This window comes from Mesoplodon mirus (assembly GCF_964341445.2).
Source record: "Mesoplodon mirus genome assembly, chromosome: 1".
NCBI classification, from domain to species: domain Eukaryota; kingdom Metazoa; phylum Chordata; class Mammalia; order Artiodactyla; family Ziphiidae; genus Mesoplodon; species Mesoplodon mirus.
In genome coordinates this window covers 39024846-39046596 of record NC_138976.1, presented here as the reverse complement: position 1 = coordinate 39046596, position 21751 = coordinate 39024846, and the positions used below count along the sequence as shown (strand labels likewise).

Below are 21751 nucleotides of genomic sequence, written 5' to 3'. Positions count from 1 at the left end.
GGCCACAACAGTGAGAGGCCCACGTACCGCAAAAAAAAACCCAATTAAAAAATAGCCAGAAGACCTGAATAGGCATTTTTCCAAAGAAGACGTACGAATGGCCAAGAGGCATGTGAAAAGATGCTCAACGTCACTAAATTATTAGAGAAATGCAAATCAAAACTACAATGAGGTGTCACCTCACACTGGTCAGAATGGCCACCATCAAAAAGTCTACAAACAATAAATGCTGGAGAATGCTTTTGTACTGGGAACCTTTCTGTACTGTTGGTGGGAACATAAATTGATACAGCCACTCTGGAGAATAGTATGGAGGTTCCTTAAAAAACGACAAACAGAACTACCATATGACCGAGCAATTGCACTACTGGGCATATACCCTGAGAAAACCATAATTCAAAAAGAGTCATGTGCCACAATGTTCATTGCAGCACTATTTATGATAGCCAGGACATGGAAGCAACCTAAGTGTCCATCGACAGATGAATGGATAAAAAAGATACGGTACATATATACAATGGAATATTACTCAACCATAAAAAGGAATGAAACTGGGTCATCTGTAGAGATGTGGATGGACCTAGAGTCTGTCATACAGAGAAAAGTAAGCCAGAAAGAGAAAAACAAATATTATATATTAATGCATATATGTGGAATCTAGAAAAATGGTACAGATGAACCTCTTTGCAGGACAGGAATAGAGACACAGACGGAGAGAATGGATATGTGGACACAGTGGGGGAAGGGGAGGGTGGGACGAATTGGGAGATCAGGATTGATATATATACACTACCATGCATAAAATAGATAGCTAATGGGAACATGCTATAAAGCACAGGAGTCTCAGCTTGGTGCTCTGTGACAATCTACATGGTTTGGATGGAGGGGGGGTGGGAGGGAGATCCAAGAGGGAAGGGATATAGGTATACATATAGCTGATCCACTTCATTGTACAGCAGAAACTAACACAACATTGTAAAGCAAGTATACTCCAATAAAAAAAAAAAGAGTATGTTTGTCTTTTTACCAGTGTTCTTTCACTCCACCTAATGATTTCAAGGTCCATATGGTTTGTTGCATTTATCAATAGTTCTTCCCTTTATATTGCTGAACAGTGTTATTCCATTGTATGGATATATGAAAATTTGATAATCCATTCACCTGGTCATGGACATTTATGTGGTTTCCAATTTTTGCCTATTACAAAGAAAGCTACTTTAAACATTCATATATAAGTCTGTGTGAATATGTTATCTTTTCCCTTTGGTAAATACGTAAGAGTGGGATCACTGGGACATGTATATTTAGCTTTCTAAACAACTGACAAACTGGTTTCCATGGTGGTTGTATCATTTCACACTCCTTATGGCAGGGTATGAGAGTTCTAAATGTTCCACATCCTCCCCAACACTTGGTATGGGGAGTTTTTTAAATTTTTGCCCTTTTTATTGGTGAGTACCACCCTGTTTTGATTACTGTAGCTTTGTAGTATGGTTTGAAATCAGAAGTGTGAGGTCTTAGCTTTGTCTTCCTATATGAATTTTAGGATGTTTTTTCAATTTCTACAAATATGCCATTGGGACTTTGATAGGGATTGACTGAATCTGCAGATCGCTTTGGGCACTATGGACATTTTAACAATATTAAGTCTTCCAATCCACAAACATGGAATGTCCTTCCATTTATTTGTGTCTTTGCTTTAATTTCTTACAGCAGCGTAAAACCCTAAGTTTTTTTTGTTTGTTTGTTTTAGCTCCACAGTGTTTGTTTTTATTAATTTATTTATTCATTTATTTTTGGCTGCATTGGGTCTTGGTTGATGCACGCCAGCTTTCTCTAGTTGCAGCGAGCAGGGGCTACTCTTTGTTGTGGTGCGCAGGCTTCTCATGCAGTGGCTTCTCTTGTTGCGGAGCACGGGCTCTAGGCGCGCGGGCTTCAGTAGTTGTGGTGCGTGGGCTCAGTAGCTCTGTGGCACGTGGGATCTTCCCAGACCAGGGCTTGAACCCGTGTCCCCTGCACTGGCAGGCAGATTCTTAACCACTGTGCACCAGGGAAGTCCACCCCTAAGTTTTTAAAAGACCATTTTGCTTCTCAAGCAAATTCCTACTCACTTATCAAATAAAAAAATCTATTCACTGAATACAATCACTATCAGCCATACTAACTTACTCTACATAGCCCAAAAACAGGTAGCTAAACAAGGATATTAATAGAGTCTTATTTACAAGGGGTAAATAAGAAAATAGCAACAAGATCAAAATGATCAATCCCTAAACTTTAATAATTAAAAATAAAGCCATGAGGTAATCATCTACACTGTAAATGTAGTATTAATGTAGTTACAGTAACTCCTCAGTCTTTATTCTAACATCTAAACATTGAACTGCCACTCCTACTTTCCAAACCCTTTGGTAGGCACTGTGGAATCAAAGTTAAATAAAATTAAAATATTTTCCACAAAGAGTTCAGCTAATTGTTCAGAGAATTGTTAATATGTGAAATAAACAGAAGAGAAAAAAGATCACATTCATAATAGTAGCAACAAAGATTAAAGTACCTAAGAAAAAGTTTAACAAGTAAAATGTAAGACATTGTATGGTATGAAATCTTAACACATTAATGAGCTACCGAAAAGAAGAGTTGAGCAAACAAAAAGATATACCATGTTTGTGGACAGAAGAGCCATCATCCTAAAGATTATTTTTCTCCAGGTTAATTCATGTAAGTAACTAGCAGGATTTTTTGTTTGTTTATGGAATAGACAAGTTGATCCTAAAATTCATATGGAAAAATATGCAAGAATAAACAAACAGGAACAGCTGGAGGAAAAAAACTTTTTAAATGAGTTCTAAGAAGGAGCTAGCACTACCAGATTATTACTCCATTACTAATACAGAGTGTTCCTAGTGTCTGATAGACATATTTACAACAGAAGTTCTGAAACAGACCCAGCCATATACAGGAACTTAATGCTTGATAAAGATGATAAATCAAACCAGATGTCGAGTAAATAAATGATACTAGGTAGCCATCTGAAAAAGTAAATAAAAGTGGTCCCATGACCTCACAGCAGAATAAATTTCAAATGGAGAAAATATTTAAATGTAAGAAAATGAAAAATAAAATATATAAGAAACCACATGATTTCCACTGCTAGCCAAGACAGCATAACAGGGACCAGATTTACCATTCCTCCTAAAAACAATTTTTTTTAAACAGACAAAATACATTAAATAATGTTTTTCAGGACTCTGGATATCAGGCAATGGAGGACAGTGATCCCCAAGACACAGTAAACAAAAAAAAAAGGCGAGTCCTGCAATTACCCCAGCTTACAGCCACTGCACAGAGAGGGTAAACCAAGGCAGAACCCAGCAGACTCCATGTTGAGATGAAGCTGAATCCAGGGAAACCAAGCAGCAAAAGTTCATAGTACAGAGTACCAAAGAGAAGGAAGCTGCACGGAGAGGGAACCCTGGAGATTTGTAAAAACTCTCAAGTATTTGAGCGTACAGAACACGCATGTTAGGAAACCGCTGGAGCCCATCTGAAAGGATTACAGCAAACAGTGTCTGGCATTCACACAGGCTGGGAGAGCACTTGTTTTCCAGGCCATTTTGTGAAAACTCCTAAGTTACAGGGCATTGGATAAGACTTGGGAAGGTCTTGCCTCAATAATGAATAATTAGCCCTCAAATGAATACTGATCCAGGCCCACCTAATAAATCATAAAAGCAAGAATTGAAAGTATGAAACTAGTAACTTAATTGCATCCCTGAACAAAACTCAAGAAGATTTATAAAAATACAAAAAAAGGGCTTCCCTGGTGGCGCAGTGGTTGAGAGTCCACCTGCCAGTGCAGGGGACATGGGTTCGCGCCCCGGTCTGGGAAGATCCCACATGCCACGGAGCGGCTGGGCCTGTGAGCCATGGCCACTGAGCCTGCGCGTCCGGAGCCTGTGCTCTGCAACGGGAGAGGCCACAACAGTGAGAGGCCCGCGTACAGCAAAAAAAAAAAAAAAAAAATCCAGCATCCACTAAGGTAAAATTCAGCATTCAAAGATTGCCAGGCATGCAAGGAAGCAGAAAAGCATGACCCATTATGAAGAGACTACTCAGTGAATCAAAATAGACTCAGAACTGATGCACAAGTTAGAATTAGCAGAGAAAAACATTAAAAGTTATCATAACTGCATTCATATGTTCAGTTAGTAGATGAAAATATATGTCCACATAAAGTTATATATACACACATATAAGTTTAATGTGATCTAGTCATACAATGGAATATTATTCAGCCATAAAAAGGAATGTAGTATGATACATGTTACAACATGGATGAACCTCAAACATTATGCTAAGTGAAAGAAACTACTCACAAAGTATCAGTAATAGTATAATCCCATTTATATGAAATGTCCAAAATAGGAAATCTATAGTGACAGAAAGTAGATTAGTGGTTGCCCAGGGCTGGGATAGAAGAGAAGGTGAAGGGAACGGGGAGTAACTGCTATTAGGTACAAGGTTTCTTTCTTGGATAATGAAAACGTTCTAAAATTAGATTATAAGGATAGTTGCACAACTCTGTAAATATACTATATATCCCCCCCAAAATACTATTTTTTAAATATTTAGTATTTCAATACTATATAAAATGTACTATTACAAAAAAAATAAGCCACTGAAGTGTACACTTTAAATGGGTGGATTATATGGTATGTGAATTACATCTCAAAGGGCTATTAGTTTTTAAATAGAGTAAAAAAATGTAGACATCAAAGATATAAAAAACACCCAAATCGAGCTTTTCTAAAACTGAAAACTACAATCTGAGATGAAGAATACATTGGATTTGATTAATGGCTGATAAGAAAATAGAAGAAAATATTAGTGAATTTGAAGGCATAGCAATAAACCTATCCAAACGAAAGTGAGTGAGAGAAGAAAAAAAAGTCCAAAAAACTGAAAAGACCATCTGTGAGCTCTTGGACAGCTTAAAATGGCCTAATATACAGGTAATTGTATATTAAGGAGGGGGAATGGGCAGAAAAAAAATTTAAAGAAATAATGGTTGAAAATTTCCTGAATTGATAAACTCTTTAAACCCACAGCTCCAAGAAATTCAAGTCCTGAGCACAATGTGAAGAAAAATATGCCATAATCAAATTCTCAAAACCAGTGAGAAAGAGAAAATCTTAAAAGCAGCCAGAGGAAAAAGTACATATTACATACAGAGAAACAAAGATAAGGACATCAGATTTCTTGTAGGATCCAATGTAAGTGATAAGACAATAGAACAATGTCTTTACAAGTACAGAAAGAAAAAAGAAACATGCCAAACTTGAATTCCATAATAAGCAAGAACGCTTCAAAAATGAAGGCATTTTTAAACATTCAAAATGTTTTTTACCTTTTTTGCAAAAAAGGTAAAAGAGACCCGACTATAAGAAATGTTAAAAAACAGAAACAAAACAAAAAAAACACCATCCTTGAGGCAGAAGGAAAATGGTACCTTTTGGAACTCTGGATCTACACAAAGGGATGAAGGACACTAGCAATGGTAACTACCTGGGTAAATATATAAGGTTTTTCTCAATTATATCTCTTTAAAAGATGATTGTTTTAACAAAAGTAATAACAATATATTGGGTTGGCCCAAAAGTTCGTTCGGGTTTTGGTAGCGTGTTATGGAAAAACCCGAACGAACTTTTTGGCCAACCCAATATTGTGGGGTTTATAATATATGATATGTGTGAGTAAAATGCTTAAAACAACAGCATACAAGCCAGGGCAGGAGAAATTAAACACATGAGAATTCCTTAATAGCTTTGTTGAGTTCAACTATGACTTAAAATCCAGAATCCATAAGAGGAATGATTAGCAGGTTCACCTACAAACTTTGCATGGCAAACACACGTCACAACCACAACTATAAGATAATCAAAAGGCAAATGACAAATAGAAAACACATTTGTAAATCATCACATAATAATTTCCCAAATAATATACACAGGGCTCCTGGAACCAATCCCCCACAGATACTGAGGGGCAACTGTATTTACCTATACAAAATATCAAGTTTATGGGAATTCCCTGGTGGTCCAGTGGTTAGGACTCCACACTTTCACTGCCAAGGGTCCGGGTTCAATCCCTGGTCAGGGAACTAAGATCCCACAAGCCTCGCAGCGTGGCCAAAAACAAAAAACAATACAAAACAAAAAAACAAAATACCAAGTTTAAAAAATTATAAAATGGTACTTTATGAGGGGACAAAGGGGAGGAAGAGAGGTTATTCTAAATAGCACTTATATTTACAACCTAGAGACCATGATAGGAATCCAATGCTTGGCTGGGGAGGGTCTACAACCTCTAAATATTTCTACCAATTTTATGGAAATTAATGTACATTTTCCTCAGGAGACGAGCCATAAGGAAATACATTATTATATAGGCATATAATAGAATAATATGCATCCAAAAGAGACACATATTTAGATACATACTTAGGACAATGAAAGATTCTGCTATAACATATGAAGTGGAAAAAATGATAAAATTACTCAGTGTTTATCTTATTAATATAAAAATACATCTCTCTATAGAGATATCTATGTATACAAATATACACTGAACAATCTAAAAGGCTAACTGTGGTACTCATTAATGCTGTTCACCTAACAGGCACATTCCTGCCCCTCTGTGGTTGGGTGGGATCACACGGTTAATTCTGGCCAATGAACTATGATGAAAATGAGCATTTAATTGTTGATCAAGACCCTCCACAGCATTCTTTTCCCCTCTGGCACAGGGACCAGCAATATTAGAGACCATTGCTGCTTATAAGGCTAGGTTCCCAAACAATTACAGGAAGCAGAAACCCCTGCCAACCCACAGTGGCTGTGAAACAGAAACAAGAATTAAATCTTTATTTTAAACTGCTGAGATTGGGAGGGGGCTTGCTATTACAGTATAACCAAGCCTAAACTAACTGATAGAGAAAACGCCCTTGCTAGTAGCATCACTGATCTTTTTCTTTTCTTTATGTGTTGTCTTTTTAAAAAATAATGAGCACCTATATCTTAGAAACTTTATTTGGAGGTGAAGGACAGACACAGGTTTTAGCACGGGCCTTAGCATGGAGCATACACTGACTAACCCAGAGGCTATTATCATCACATCTTAATCTAGAGCATCTTGAAAGCATGGCCCACTAGGATCGTCCAGCTCACTTTATTCCAGTTCTGGGCTCAATGAGCAAACTAAGAGCAGTGAAAAAACAGAAAGGTAGAGATCAGTGGGAATAATGGACCATAATTTTCATGAAAGGATACAAACACACAGACATCTGTATACACATATATACATATATTTGTAAATACATAGAAAACCTCTGGTAAGACACAAGAGGTCAGCTTTGTCAATTGATCCTGAAGAGGGGAAATAGGCAGCTAGGTGACAGGTGAAAGTGGGAATCTTACTCTGTGCTGTTTACTCTTTTGTATCTTTTAAATTGTGAACCATGTGCACGTATCATCTATTCAAAAACTAAAGAAAAGAAAAAACATAAAAGAAAAACAAGCAACTCTAGTTGAAGAGTATACTGAGTGTTGTTTAGTGGGCCATATTTCAAAAACAGAAAGTCTAATAAAGGGGCTTGCATGTACCAATGATAAACGTGTCAGGAACCCAGGATCAGGAATGCACCTCAAGAACATGGAACAGGATTATAGGGCAGGAAACATCACCAGCAGTAGTTTTTCTAATAAGTTCTAAAAGCTGCCCACTCATATTTAGGAAAATGATGAAAAACTATTTCTAATGTCTCCAAAGTCAAGGCTTTTATTACTGAATCTTGATGCCCTGTGAAAGCTTCAGCATTGTTAAAGTCTACCTCTCACAAGATAAGCAGTATGACTATTTTCCCCCTCTGTTAAATAGACTGAATTATTGTTTCCAAAGAAAAATGAAAAGGGACTATGCAAAGTTTTAATAATATGGGAAAAGCATCCAAAAGGCAGGAAAATAACTCTTATTTACACAAGGTAAACTGTGATTTCCCTACTTTGTGTAACACTTTGTACATGCATATGATACACTGATTATAAACTCTTGAGCAATTATATCAGTAGATTTATTTATTTTGAACCACTCACAAGAGTACCTAATGCTTGTTATCTGGCCTTATTGGAAATAAATGACATAAGGTGGCTGACTTCACATGTATGCATAAACTCCATTTAGCTGGGGGTGAGGAGTTCTTGGAAATGGTACTTGCACGGAATCCAGAGTGTCCAAGGAGATCAGTCCTGGCATTCTACATTGGCAATGGCTCAGCTCCTTCCAGTCACTTCACATTCACTGAAGTCAGGATTGTCTCTGGCCATAATTCTTCTAGATGCTAATCACAACTGTTAGTTAAAGCTCCAAGCTACAGTGATATTTATAAAGCCTTTCATAAAAATCAAAGAACTTCCAACTATCCTTAACTGCACACAGATCTTTACCTAGTTTCCTTAAACAATTCCTTGCAAATGGTTCATTAAGCTCGCATCATAAACATCCAGCTTAGTACTCTCCCATTGGTTCTTTCTAACAAACCCGCCCTGTCACATGTGTGCCTTTTCCTAACATTTACTATCAAAATTGCCTCACCAGGACACAGCACAGTGACAATAACACTCAACTTGGGATAATGGTTGAGGGCTAAATAGCTAAAAAAACCACTAATAGCACTAAGAGCCCACAGAAAAAATTTAACCATACTGTGACTGACTGCAGGAGTCCGCTCCCCACCCTCCCCGTCTCAGCACACAGACCACGTATACCAACATTTCTTTCAGGACTTTCTCCCACCTGCAGAGCCCATTTGGGCTGCCCTCACAGCACTTCAAAATTATCACTCACCCTCTGAGTTACTAGCGTACAAATATCCCAGCCCCCTTCCATCCTCACTTGTTCTACACTGGCTCCCAGATTTCCCCTGTGGGATCAAACTACAGCTACCACAGTAAGTAACTTGCTTGCTAATGAGCGGTCTATGGCCTGCACCTCCTGATCCTCTCACTTACCTACTTCACTTTGAGAGTTGCCTGGGACCATCTCCTAAAGAAAGTACTTGGCTTGGAATCCTTGACTCAGTCTGTTCTGGGGGAATTCGAAACAAGATATTGACTGCAGTTTTATATATGCCTATTTATTCTTAGTAAAATGTTTTGAAGACAATATAATTACAACAAAGCAGCACTGCATATGGTTACGTTAAATGGGGTGTGTAAAAGCTACACAAAAGAAATTGGCATTATTTAAAAATTGCTTCTGTGGCATAAAACAAAATTTATTAATCCTTTTCATAAATCTCTATATTAGAATAATACTTGTTTTCTGAAATCATTTTAAAATACAGTCCTTAATCCAAAGCATGGATTTTTTTTTAAAAATCCAAGTTTATTGCTTAGCCTTTGGAATAGCCAACATTTTTATTTTGGAAATTCGCAAAAGTGTTCCACAAGAAAAAAAAATTCCTTTAGCCCTGTGCCTAGAAATTATTGTCTTCTGAATCCACAAATTTAGCCTCTAAAAATGTATTTGTTCAAAATAATCTGAATAGGTCCTATTAAATAAAGAATGTTTTAAGGTTTATCTTCCTTTTCCTGCCCTCTTGAGTAAGAGAGATTTCATAAATAAAGTATTTTTCCATTTTGGAGCAAAGTTATTATTTAATTCAGGTTAACTGCTGAATCCAAGAGCAGGACAGGTCAGGGAGGGGGGGTACCCCATGCTGGGATAGAGTCTATCCCCAATCCCAGCAATCACCCTACACACATACAAATGTCACCACAGTAGTAGCAATGGTATTATCAGGAGGAAGGAGAAAGCAGAGACGACTGTGTGTTACTATGATCAAGAACAGTTCCTGCTGGTTCTGCAGGGGAATATAAGAGAATCTTTTAAAACATAGCTCAAGCCTCCTTTCCAAGGATCACATTCATTCAGAGGCATCTATCTTTGAGTGTCCATGACATTCACAGATAAGTTCCTCTATGTGATACAGAAGATATATAGATATCAGCCAGTTCCATGTACTAGTGTCACTTCCCAGAGATCCGGGGTCAACTATGAAATCTCTGTTGCAGCTCTTGCAGCACCATTGCAAGGATGAGACTATAATACGCACTCAAACATACCCTGAGTGGAGTTTTACTTCAAGCCCTTTTAGTCACAATAGTTTAAAATTAGAATATAATAGTGGAGTTAAAATCCCAACCTCAGTTGTGTTTGCTAGCTAAACTCTAAGCTTTTTTGACAGTACACTGTCAAAAAGGAAATAAATGAATGTTAAGATGCTTGTTTCATGTATTAGGTGCTTCCAAAGAGCTATCTAATGACAGCAGAACAATAAAAAAATTCTAAGAGTAGATTGAGAACAGCTCCCCAAAATGTAAAACCATAATGTTAATTCTGCTACACATTCGTGTCAAAGCAATTCTTCCTCAGCACCTATAAAAGAATGTGAAAATCAGAATGCTTTTCAGTTTAAAAGTCACACATACCAAATATAGTTCTTAAAATATTTAGCCATCTTTAGTGCCTCCAATTTAAGAAGCAATACTCAACTTAAAAGGTGCTCTATAATTACTTCTTACCAATAAATAAGGTATTCTTAAAAATAAAACAAAGTATCTCATTTTAAGTTATGTCCTGTGGGATACTTCGACATTCAAATTAGTGATACAGAATTAATTGGAATTCAGACCTTTCATTTGGCTCTGTGTTAGTAGAGATATAGTTTTCAGGATATTATTAACTGTATGCATATATTCATATCATACATATATATGATTAGTTATATACCAAAATGAAGTTTTCTCATCTTTTAAAGGTTAAAACATACACACACACACACACACACACACGAGAAAGACACCATAAGACAGATCATTTTGACCACATATTGAAAAAAATAATTCACTTTGTGTAGGAATTATCAAGTAACATTTCCATCACAAATTTCTCTCAAACTGACACTGTTTAAATTAAGAGAGCAAAATTACATAATGACTGATTCCTTCACTGCCTGTCTTCATTGAGATGATGACTTGAGAGTGTATGCCTTCTCAGGGCTTCCCTGGTGGCACGGTGGTTGAGAGTCTGCCTGCCGATGCAGGGGACACGGGTTCGTGCCCCGGTCCGGGAAGATCCCACATGCCGCGGAGCGGCTGGGCCCGTGAGCCATGGCCGCTGAGCCTGTGAGTCCGGAGCCTGTGCTCCGCGACAGGAGAGGCCACGACAGTGAGAGGCCCGCGTACCACAAAAAAAAAAAAAAAAAAAAAAGAGTGTATGCCTTCTCAATCTTTCAGTGATAATGAGCATGTTGTTATTAAATCTTCATATCCCCTCCTCCCTTCCTCAGTAATACTTGGCCCACTGCCTTGTTCAAAGTAGTTGCTCAATAAATATTTGTTGAATAAATTCCATAGCACAATTCATACGAATACAAATGAGGATAAATGAGCAAAATGCACAGAATGATTCAGCTGAGATGGTCCTAAAATAGAGGACTTTGCAGAATTCATAATCTGTAATGATATTATAGCATTACGGATTGGGTATAAAAAGATCAATGTCATAAATTGCATAGCAGTGCCAAGAAAGTAATTTTATTGTCAAATTAGAACTTGAAGGAACAACAAATATCACTGACATCAGGAACAAGATGTTTTTCTCTTTTGTGAAAAGTGCACTGTCGACCAAATTTTAATGGTATAAAAGTAAACTACCTGAGAAATGAAATCAGTATGCGATATTATGCAATTAGAATGAACTTACCCTGCCTAGCTTCCTCAGCTTTTCAGACTCAAAGACAATGAGACCAAACCTTTGAACTGACTGGTGAATAAAGGACTCTTAAGAGAATTGCTCCTCTAGAATATAAATGATACTAAGAATTAAAGGAGCTGAATAAAAGATGAAGAGGATAAAGTCAGAAAATTTTCAATTGAAAATAACAAGTATATGGGGCCATTCAGATTTGTTCTTTTGGTAAATGGCCTTGGTTGAGGAACCTGAAAATCAAAGGGAATCAGAATATTAAAATATATATATATATATTTTTTAAATAGGATACAAAAGAACTCCCCTGTTCCCAAAGTTCAGGTTGGCATTTCATGAGATTTCCCTCTTACCAAACACAGTAAGTGAGATATATGCCTGTCCACTAAGCAAAGAAATGCCTAGAAATAACTAAAGTAACCTGGGGGGAAAAAAAATCAAGAACAGCTGTCATAACAACACATTCTAAGTATCCTTTCGGCAAGCGCTTACAAAAGTGAGATTTAATTAAAATAAAAATTTAGTATTACCAAAAATATCCACCATCCAAAACATAGCATTCATAATTAACCCCATAAAATATCACAGAAACTACTTCCAGCATTACCTGTACACAGACCCAACAGAACTTTTCATATAAAGACAGATTTCAACTTAAGTCGTAAACATATGAAAGATACTCTACAGTTATAGAAAACTAAAGCTGCTACCTAAGACTAAAATTAAGACAAGCAAACAGGAAGAGACGGAACCAAGAATCACAACTAACAGATTAAATCTACAGTTTTAAAATCATCAAAGAACTGCAAAGTAGAGTCAATGATCTGAATACCTTTGTTGGAGCAGTATCCATGAAAAGCTATAGAAAAAAAGAGAGAGAGAGAAGGGCGTAAAACTTTCAAATAAACTAGAGAATTCAGATGAGATGTACAAATTCCAGTTAAATAACCTTGTGTTTCAGAAGTTAAAATCAATTTTATTTTGGAAATTGTTTTCTAAGGTAATCCCTGGCTAATATGGTAGTCAGCACTTCTACAAATTAAGTGACTAACCAACCTTGGAAGCTAAAAATCACAAAATGTAAAGAAACAGTATTTGAAAATTGGTTAGCTCCTGCTGCACCACTTTCTTTGTCTCCATACAATCTCTCCACTTTTGGCCCAGAGTAACCCCTGGACCTACTTACCTCACTCATAATGGTACCTGACCTAAGTGAGGACTGGCTTTTAAATACTCAGATAAACCAATCTACCCATGTTTTCATTTCTTTTTAAAGACAATTATAAAAGTAATTTTAATGTGAAGGACCTTAAAGGACTTACTAAGATTAAAATAAAAATATTCTGTAGCTACGATGGGAAGAAAAACAAAATAGTGGCTACTAAAATTATTTTTTCCCAGTATAATAAAATAGATTTAAAGATAGCATTTCTTATTTATCTTATTTTCTAACTCCCACCCCTTCCAAATATAATTGGGTCTCTGTGCCACACATTAAACATTAGAAAGGCCTATTGAAAGGTAATTTGTTTTACCCAAAACAAACACCTTGTCTGCCAATAATATGCACCACAGTATCAAAGCTTTTGGATCTGTGAAATACTCTTTTAAAACGGATGTACTAGGGCACAGTCATGCTTTAAGTTAGCCACTCTGAAAAATTCGTATTTTATCAGTAAATAACTTAACACACTTTTTAAAAATAACCTTCTACCTGAGGCTCTCCCATGAGGACTTTGCATTTTTATGAAGAACCACTCCCCATAAACTTAGCTGCAATTTAATAGTAGGCAACATACAAACTCTTCAGTATAATAAAAGCATGTAACAATAGCCTCCGAAGAGTTTTGGTTTATTCTTCCCCTTACAAGAAATCTTTAAAGTGAAACTGTAACGTTTTTCCCAAGGCGGAAAAGATTATCAACACGGCGCCAAACCTCCTCCACGTCTCCGACAAATACTGAGCCAGCCTCATCTGCAGCGTTTCTGCCCTGAAGATTACATTCAGAAGCAGGGAGAGGAACACACTGCATTTTCACTGTTTTGATTCACTGAACCTTTTGTGCAAGTACACGTATGGGAGAAATGTTTGCTTCTGAGCCTGAAACCCTCCCAACCATGATGACTGTCTCAGTGTGCCCTCTGTACCCCCCCGGCCTTGCCCACTGCTGGCACACTTGTAATACCAGAGACCATTTATGGAGCCCCGGTTGTCAGCGAGGCACCAAACCAGGCACTTAACATGCATCCCCTTCATTTCATCCTCCCAACAACTCTGCAGACTTTTTATTTTTTAAACAGATGAGAGAATCCAGGCTCCAAAAGGTTATTAAATCTGGCTGTGTTCAGCCCCTGTGTGGGGAGACACCAGCTTTCCCTGGTGTCCTCGAGCCTAACTACCAGAATTAGCTCTTCAAAAACTCTACCATAGAAGTTTTTCTTCCCCAAAGATGTCAACCAAGATATGGTTCCTCTTCAGGCTAGTGCTCCTTAAAAACCCTCCAAGTTTTATTTTCTCAAATAAAGCATAGAACATAACCTCCATGAGAGCAGGGACTATCTCCCAGCAGTGACCTATTTTATGCACTTGAAGGGGGAAAAAAAAAGGCTGGCAGAACAGATATTCATTGCATGTTTGCTGAAGGAATGAAATATCTGGAAGATCAGGGGTGTAATCATGGCCAACTTGGAAAATAGCATGAGCTCTGAAAGACCTGAATTGTGTACTTATTTGCTCATTTTTCCAAATTCACTAGATAATTATTCATCTCTCTAAATTCAACTTCATAGATACTACTTATGGAGCATCTACTATGACATTATCTACTAGCCAAAGTAGCAAAGGACTAACTAGTAGATGTTCAAGAAATCATTTATGTATAACTGTGAAGCAGCTTTATCTGTCAGAAAGAATAAAAGGCAGGTGATCATGACTTTCCCAAAAAGAAACTGCATTAATTTGCAGTTTGCAAATTTGCAAACTTATTTTACAAATTTGCAAAATTACTTATCTCTGGTCTTGGCTTCTTCACAGGGAAAAATGGACAACTGTGAAATTCCTAGGGGATTTCTTAAAATTCTTTCAAAAAATACCAGGTCCATCAATTCAGAGTTCCCCAGAGACTATCTCAGAAATTTCCAAGAAATGTCATTGGTATGTGCCAGTGCCTTCCTCCCATCCTAAAAATCCACAAAGTGGTTTCATTCCAGCTCTCCCCAACCCCAACAAAATTTGGAGAAATTCATTCCCATTCTAAGGCACAGTGCAGTTAATTTGTGCTGTCAACTCCTGGCATTAATACCATCTCTGTGGGACTTCGCTGGTGCTCCAGTGGTTAAGACTCCGCACTCCCAATGCAGGGGGCCCAGGTTCAATCCCTGGTCAGGGAACTAGATCCCGCATGCCTCAATGAGGATCCCACATGCCGCAACTAAGTCCAGTGCAGCTAAATAAATAAAGAAATATTAAAAAAAAAAAAACTATCACTGTAACCCAGTTATTCCACCTCCCCTTCATCTTTATGCCCAAGCACTCTTTATGTGGCAGCAACACTGAAACTGTGTTAAGTTTTTGCCTTTTTATTGGTGCCTAAGGAATGAGACTCAAAGCAGATGACTAACATGATACCATCAGAAGTAAAGATGTTGAAGAATTAAGCAAGCACATAAATCAAGAAAGTAAATTCACATTACGCAGAGAGTAAGTATAGACATAAGTCATAAGTAAGAAGAAAAGTGAACACTACAGACTTTGATGAGTTTCAGTTACTGAAACTCAATAATCTACTACATGAAACTGCTGAAGAAAAATTAATTTATTTCCTCCTTGAATCAGTGCCCCAGGTTAACAGCATTCCTTTTCTATCAAGAAAAATATATTTCTATCACTGCAAACAATGAATATGCATGACTATTTTACATAGTAAGCATTCAAAAAATACTTCAATTAATGAATAAATTTTCCCTGTCTAATGATGTCTAGCGTGATTTTTAAAATCCTAAAAAGAAGTGGGGAGGAGTAGTGCTGTATCTGTTTAATTTTATTTGATGAGTATCCAATACACCATTAATTAATGCTTTTAAATAACAATGCTGACCTCAATTAGAGCTTCTCCAATAAAATTATTTACTGTTATAATACAGACACTCTTTAAAAGGTAGAATATAATGGCAGACACTGAAAAAAAGTATTTTTCAATTTACGACAAACCACCAAGAATATTTTTTAAGCCAGCAGTTATTGACAATTTTTGTTACTAGTCAGAAATTTAAAAAACAAAAAAAAGTAAAATAAATTGAACTTCTGTACCAACTATTAAATCCTATAAATTATCAAACACAGATTATGCAGTAATGTTATAGCCTTTAATTTTTTTTCTATATTAATAAAGAGGAAAGTAAAATGTGCAATGTCATTCACAGAGGGCTCTATTTAAGGGACAGGAATGTAGAGAGATCAAAAAGATTCAGACTTCTGGCCGCAAGGAGGTTCATAGGAAAATCAAAAACCTGACTGTGGGGAATTTCCTGGTGGTCCAGTGGTTAGGAATCGGCTCTTTCATTGCCAAGGGCCCAGGTTGGGGAACTAAGATCCCACAAGCCGCATGGCCAAAAAAAACCCCCAAAACCAACCAAACAACAACAAAACTTGACTGTGTCCAACATTTTTTCCCTTGGTATTTCTCCCATCTAGATACCTAGTTCCAAATCCAACTGAAAGCCCTCCTCGTTTCCCTTCTTCCCCCTGCTTCCTGACTGATAACTCATTAGGATCTTATCTTTACTCAGTTATCTCTTTAGCATTAACATATACAGTCTATACTGTATTTATAAACTTTCTTTCACATGGTGCACTGGAACTGCACCAGGAATACAGGTAAAATTCCATGTCGTTGCATATGGCAAGAACTGAATGAATGGTCAATGAGAGGTTGATGGGGTCTGCTTAGGAATAAAACCTGGGTCAGTCTGCTCCTAGTAAGAGTAGTGTCCAGTATATCGGAGTGGCAGGATAGACAATAAATAATGACCACATAACAAAAGAGGGAGGAACAAAAATAGGAATTAAGCCTCCTATGTTAAATGTACACACATGAAATACCCTGGGATCTATGGGAATTCAACCTATAGATAAAATAGACTGTAATAAAAATGTGAAGGGACTAAAGTTTAAAAAAAAAAAGTAATGTATTTAAAGGTAGAGTGGGCAGAAGTAATAATGTTTACAAACCAACCCCACTGGGAAAGAATCTTCACAATCCTATAACAAGTGTTGGTGAGGATGTGGAATAATCCATACATTGCTAGTAAGAATGCTGGTGGTACAGCTGCTTTGGAAAAAAGCTTGGCAGTTACCATGTGATCCAGCAGTTCTACTCCTAGGTATATACCCAAAGGAATTCTACTCCTTAGTATATACCCAAAAACTTGTACGTGAACGTTCATAGCAGCATTATTCATAATTGCCCGAAAAGTCCACTCACAAATGGATAAACCTATATATACTTTGACCTGGCCTCTTCATTTCAAGTTTACACAGTCACACATGTAGGTAGACATGTACACTGATGCTACTGCAGCCATTTGCAGTAGGGATTGGAAAACGCCCAAATAACCATTTATTTATTAGCATTAAATAAATCACAATTCAGCCATACAATGCAACAACATGCAGCCATTAAAAAGAGGACCACTCTTACAGGTATGGCACAATTTGTAGAAACTTGAATATGAGTAGAAAACTGAAGGGAAAGAAAATATTACCAGGCGAGGGGAACTAACTATATTTATATATCTCCTTTAGTAATGTTTGATATTAAAAATGTGCATGCACTGCTTTTAGAAAGCAATAACTGAGGGAAAAACAAGTTGGGAAGGATGGTACCAGGTTGCCATTTGCTGAGGATGAGGCCTCAAGCGTTTCCTACAAGCCCAGTAAAAAGAAATCCCCACCTTGCATCCAAAGTTACTTTGTCTTGTATATCATACCCAATCAAACTGATTAAGTATCATTATTCCCAGGAATACAAGACTGTCACTAAGGGACATCTGGAGAAATCGTAGGGGAAGTTGATTTCCTTAACTCCCCTGGAGTGAGCTTACACTGAGATTGGAGCCTTCCATTATCTGGGCTTGTCATCTAAATAAGAGTATTATTTTATATAGTGCACCAACTATTTCCTCAATATTCTGCTTGGTGATGTTTTCTGAAATTAATTCATTGATCACTACCTCAGGAAAGCCAGCCACATTGCATCTTTTATTCCATAAAGGAGGAAGATTTACCCCAATGACTTTGCTGTCAGACTCTTCCTTTTCGATTGGAGACAATGTCTCCAATAGGGAACTGTCTAAACAAGTCATAAAACATACACATATATATAAACAAGTCATAAAACATATACATATACATTTAAATCCACATATAGCATTTTATGGTTTTATACTTTTAAACCAATCTATTTTGGCAGAAGCAGTAATTAAAGCCAAATGAGGCAGTTCTGCATGTACTAATACAGAACAATCTTTCTGCTAAGAAATACTGTGAAAACAATGTGCAAAACAACGTATTGTATGCTGCCGTGCTTGCGTACGGTAGAGAATGTATACGTGTAACAATGCAGTCTAGTTCTGTAAGGATTCACAAGAAACTAGGAACATAAGTTGCCTCTGGGGAAAAACACCCGGTGGCTGAGACCAACTTTTCACTATATATAATACTCCTCTTTACCTTTGTAATTAAGAATTCTGTACCAAGTAAGTGTATTACTTGCCCCCAGATTAAATGCTATTCAACAAGGTCCTTCGAAGAGGTATACATAACAAGGCATAAGGCCGTGTGGGTCCTGCACGCGCGGCCCTCCTCTGCGGGGCCATCTCCCCGGGAGGCGCACAACGTGGTGGGACCTGGTCTCAGCCTCAGCAAGTGGGCTTCACCTCCTAAAGCGCCAGGCGCTACGGTGGACCTGGGCAGGTGCCAGCCGGAGACAGGTACTTAAGGCAACCCCTTCCTGCCTACCTCCTCTGTCGCCAAGGTCCATCCACTCAACGCCGAGATGCCTTCCGCTCTACTCTCAACTTTCTGTGAAATGGACCTTAGTTTCAAAACAACCGTCCATCGACCTAGAAAATAATTTCTACTAAATTTCTGTGTTTGAGCACCTTCTTAATTAATGTTCTGACCACTCCAGCATACCTGGTTTATCAATGGGCGGGAAACAGTTTATAAAAATCCAACACACCGAGGTTTACACACTCTGAGCCACAGAAAACAGACTGAAAAATCCCTCAAAATTGTAGACAAAGCGTTTCCACAAACATCATCTCATTTAATGCCTTCACACGCTTCAGTGTCAATCCTGGCAAACCCAACGGCTCCCAAATTGGATTTATAAAGTCTTCAAGAATTGTAGAATCGGCACTAATAATAAAGCAGTTATCAAACGACTGCTTTTCTACCTGTGATTTCTCAAAAGTGACAACTCTGGGCATTCATCAAGCTGACCGGTTCAAATGCCATCTAAGTGACATTCCAGAAGCAAGGCAGGGGAATTATCCCTAGGAGGTCTGGGGCGTGCTCGTACGCGCGCTGGGGAGGGGGCGAGTGCAATGAGGACCAGGGCAAGGATCTGGCTTCCGCGCCGGGCCGGGGAACGCCGCCCCAGGCGGGAGGGACTCCATTTCCCACAGAGCAGCGGAGGTTTGGCAAACGCCAGATAAACACTGCAGCTCCCGCGCCGGCGTGTTCAGCGCGCTCGGGGAGTCCTTTGGAGTGAATCGGAGGTTCATACTCCTTAAGGGCCAACCGAGCTTGCAACCCGGGAGGCGGTATCAACTCGAATTTAGGAAAATCCCGAGGCGCCGAGCAGACGCCCGCAATTTAGAAAGGTGACCCCAGGGGCCATCTTGCTGGGGTAGGAGGGTGCAAAACGGATAAAGTTACAGCTTGCAACAAACGCAGAAGAAAACTCGGGGTGGGGGGGCACTCCCAGGGCCCGGATCCTGAAGGGGGTGTGGCCGGCTCGGGCTTTTATGGGGGTGGGGGTGGAGGCGTGTCAGTCTGGCCCGGGGAGGCGCCTCTACTGCCCCGGGTGGGTGGGCTAGGACCCCCGCGCCGGGTGCCGCGTGTCCGGGGTGCCCCGCCATGCGATCGCTCGCCGGCTCACCGGTGATGTCCAGGTACAGGTCGTCCTGTCGGTCCAGGTGGTGCAGTTCCTGCGACGTGGAGCTGCGGCTCTTCTTCACTCCCGGCGAGGACGACGAGCACCGCCGCGAGCAGGGGGGCGCGGCGGCCCAGCTCGGCCGCCGCTCGCTCTTCCGCTTCATGGAGGCGGCCGCAGCCCGTCAGGGGACCACGACCATGGCCTCGCGCGCTCGCTAGCCCGCCGAAGACCCCGCTGGCCCCGCGCGCGGGCGCTCAGGGCTGCGGGCGCGGAGCGGCGCTGCGCCGACTGCAGGCGCCGGCGGAGCCCGGCGGGAGGTGGCCGCGCAGGAGCCGGAGGAGGGGCCTGGCCCACCGCGGCTGTCCCGCTCCTTCCTGCGGCCGCCGCGGGACCCGCGCCACAGCCCTCGCTACAGCGCCTCCTGCCGCTGCCGGCGACCCCCAGCCCGCCCCCAGGTGCCAGCAGCCCGCTGGCGCGGCAGAGGCGACGGTGCTGCGGCCGGCGGCTGGGGCTGCCTAGAGTAACCGTGCGCGCCCACCGCAGCCGCGGACGCTACCACCGAGGAGCCCGAGCACAGCGGGCCGCGGCTCCTGGGGACTCCAGGAGGGTTGATCCAAGAAGCTTCATTCACAAAAAAGGGCCCACAACCCTCCTCGGGGCCCGCAGACTGAGCCCTTTCATTGGTCAGTGAGGCGTGACGTCACAGAGACAGAGCTTTTCTACAGGCAGGTAGCCGGTGACGCCATAAAGAAAAGTCTGAGTGATTGCGCCAATCAAAGATAAAAGTGTGCTCGCCACCCTATGCAAACCCCCCAACTTTTCTGTTTCTTCTGTGTTCCCCTAGTGCCAAGACCCCAGCTCACAACTTCATTTAGTGAGTCACCAAAGCTTTACACAGCCCCACCCTAGTAACTTAACTCCAGTTCTTTGGCCTGTATATTTTTTAAAGTATTTCTTCGTTTTCCCTGTAATAGCACCAAGTGAAAGGGACTCTTGCCATGGCTGCTGGCTTGGAAGAATATGGACTTCTTAAATTGTCTGCTGTTATATAGACTTAAGGTAGTGTTGATGTCAGAACTTAGGAACTATCTAAATCAGCTACGGTCTTTTTATTGACCTATGCTCAGGATTCAAATAGACCAAGCAAGGGCTTCTTAAGGAGTCAATGAAACTACCGTGGAAATACGATATACTGTAAAGGTTTGCACCTCGAAGTTCTTCATCTCGGAATCCTGTGCCCGAACTGACTCAGTAGTTTTATACACCAGTTACTATGTATTTCTTACCTAAGGTATCGACAGGTCCAACTATTGAAATATTGAAGCAAGTGGCGAATTTAATCCTTTAACTTTTATCTTGCAAACTGTATAGTCATATTTCTTTCTTTCTTTTTTTTCTACCGGGTTAAAATAATGCCTGATCTTTCTAGAACTTCACCAAAACTGTCATTTTAGAAGGCTTTTAAATGAATTTCCATGGTGGCATAGAAAAGGGTGTTAAGACTGGAGGGCAGTATTTAGATTTCATACCTCAAAATTCTACATCTTGCAAGCTCTTCCTAATTTTTCACCAGTATTTTAAGGTTTTACCCTGCAGTTCCGCAGTTACTGCCAACCTCTAGAAGAAAAAGATGAATTTGAGTCAGTCCTCCAGCAAGCCTCTCAGAAATTGGAGTACCTGGGGGGGGGGGGCGGGAGGCTGTTTGACTTCTATTGTTGAAGGCCTTTACCTTAAACACTACTAATTAAGGAGGAATGGGG

General features: G+C 39.6%; 1 protein-coding gene across 2 annotated transcripts in view; it reads right to left on the bottom strand.

Moving 5' to 3' along the window:
• Positions 1 to 20591, bottom strand: part of CDC14B (cell division cycle 14B) — a 100989-nt gene extending 80398 nt beyond the window's left edge. Inside the window, exon 1 of one of the 2 annotated variants that reach the window (XM_082611106.1) lies at positions 19995 to 20591. In XM_082611106.1, coding sequence (XP_082467232.1) covers positions 19995 to 20154 — 160 coding nt within the window. In that variant the 5' untranslated portion in view covers positions 20155 to 20591. The remainder of the gene's footprint in view (positions 1 to 19994) is intronic. The other variant, XM_082611105.1, reaches the window with a different exon arrangement.
• Between the last annotated feature and the right edge of the window lie 1160 nt (positions 20592 to 21751).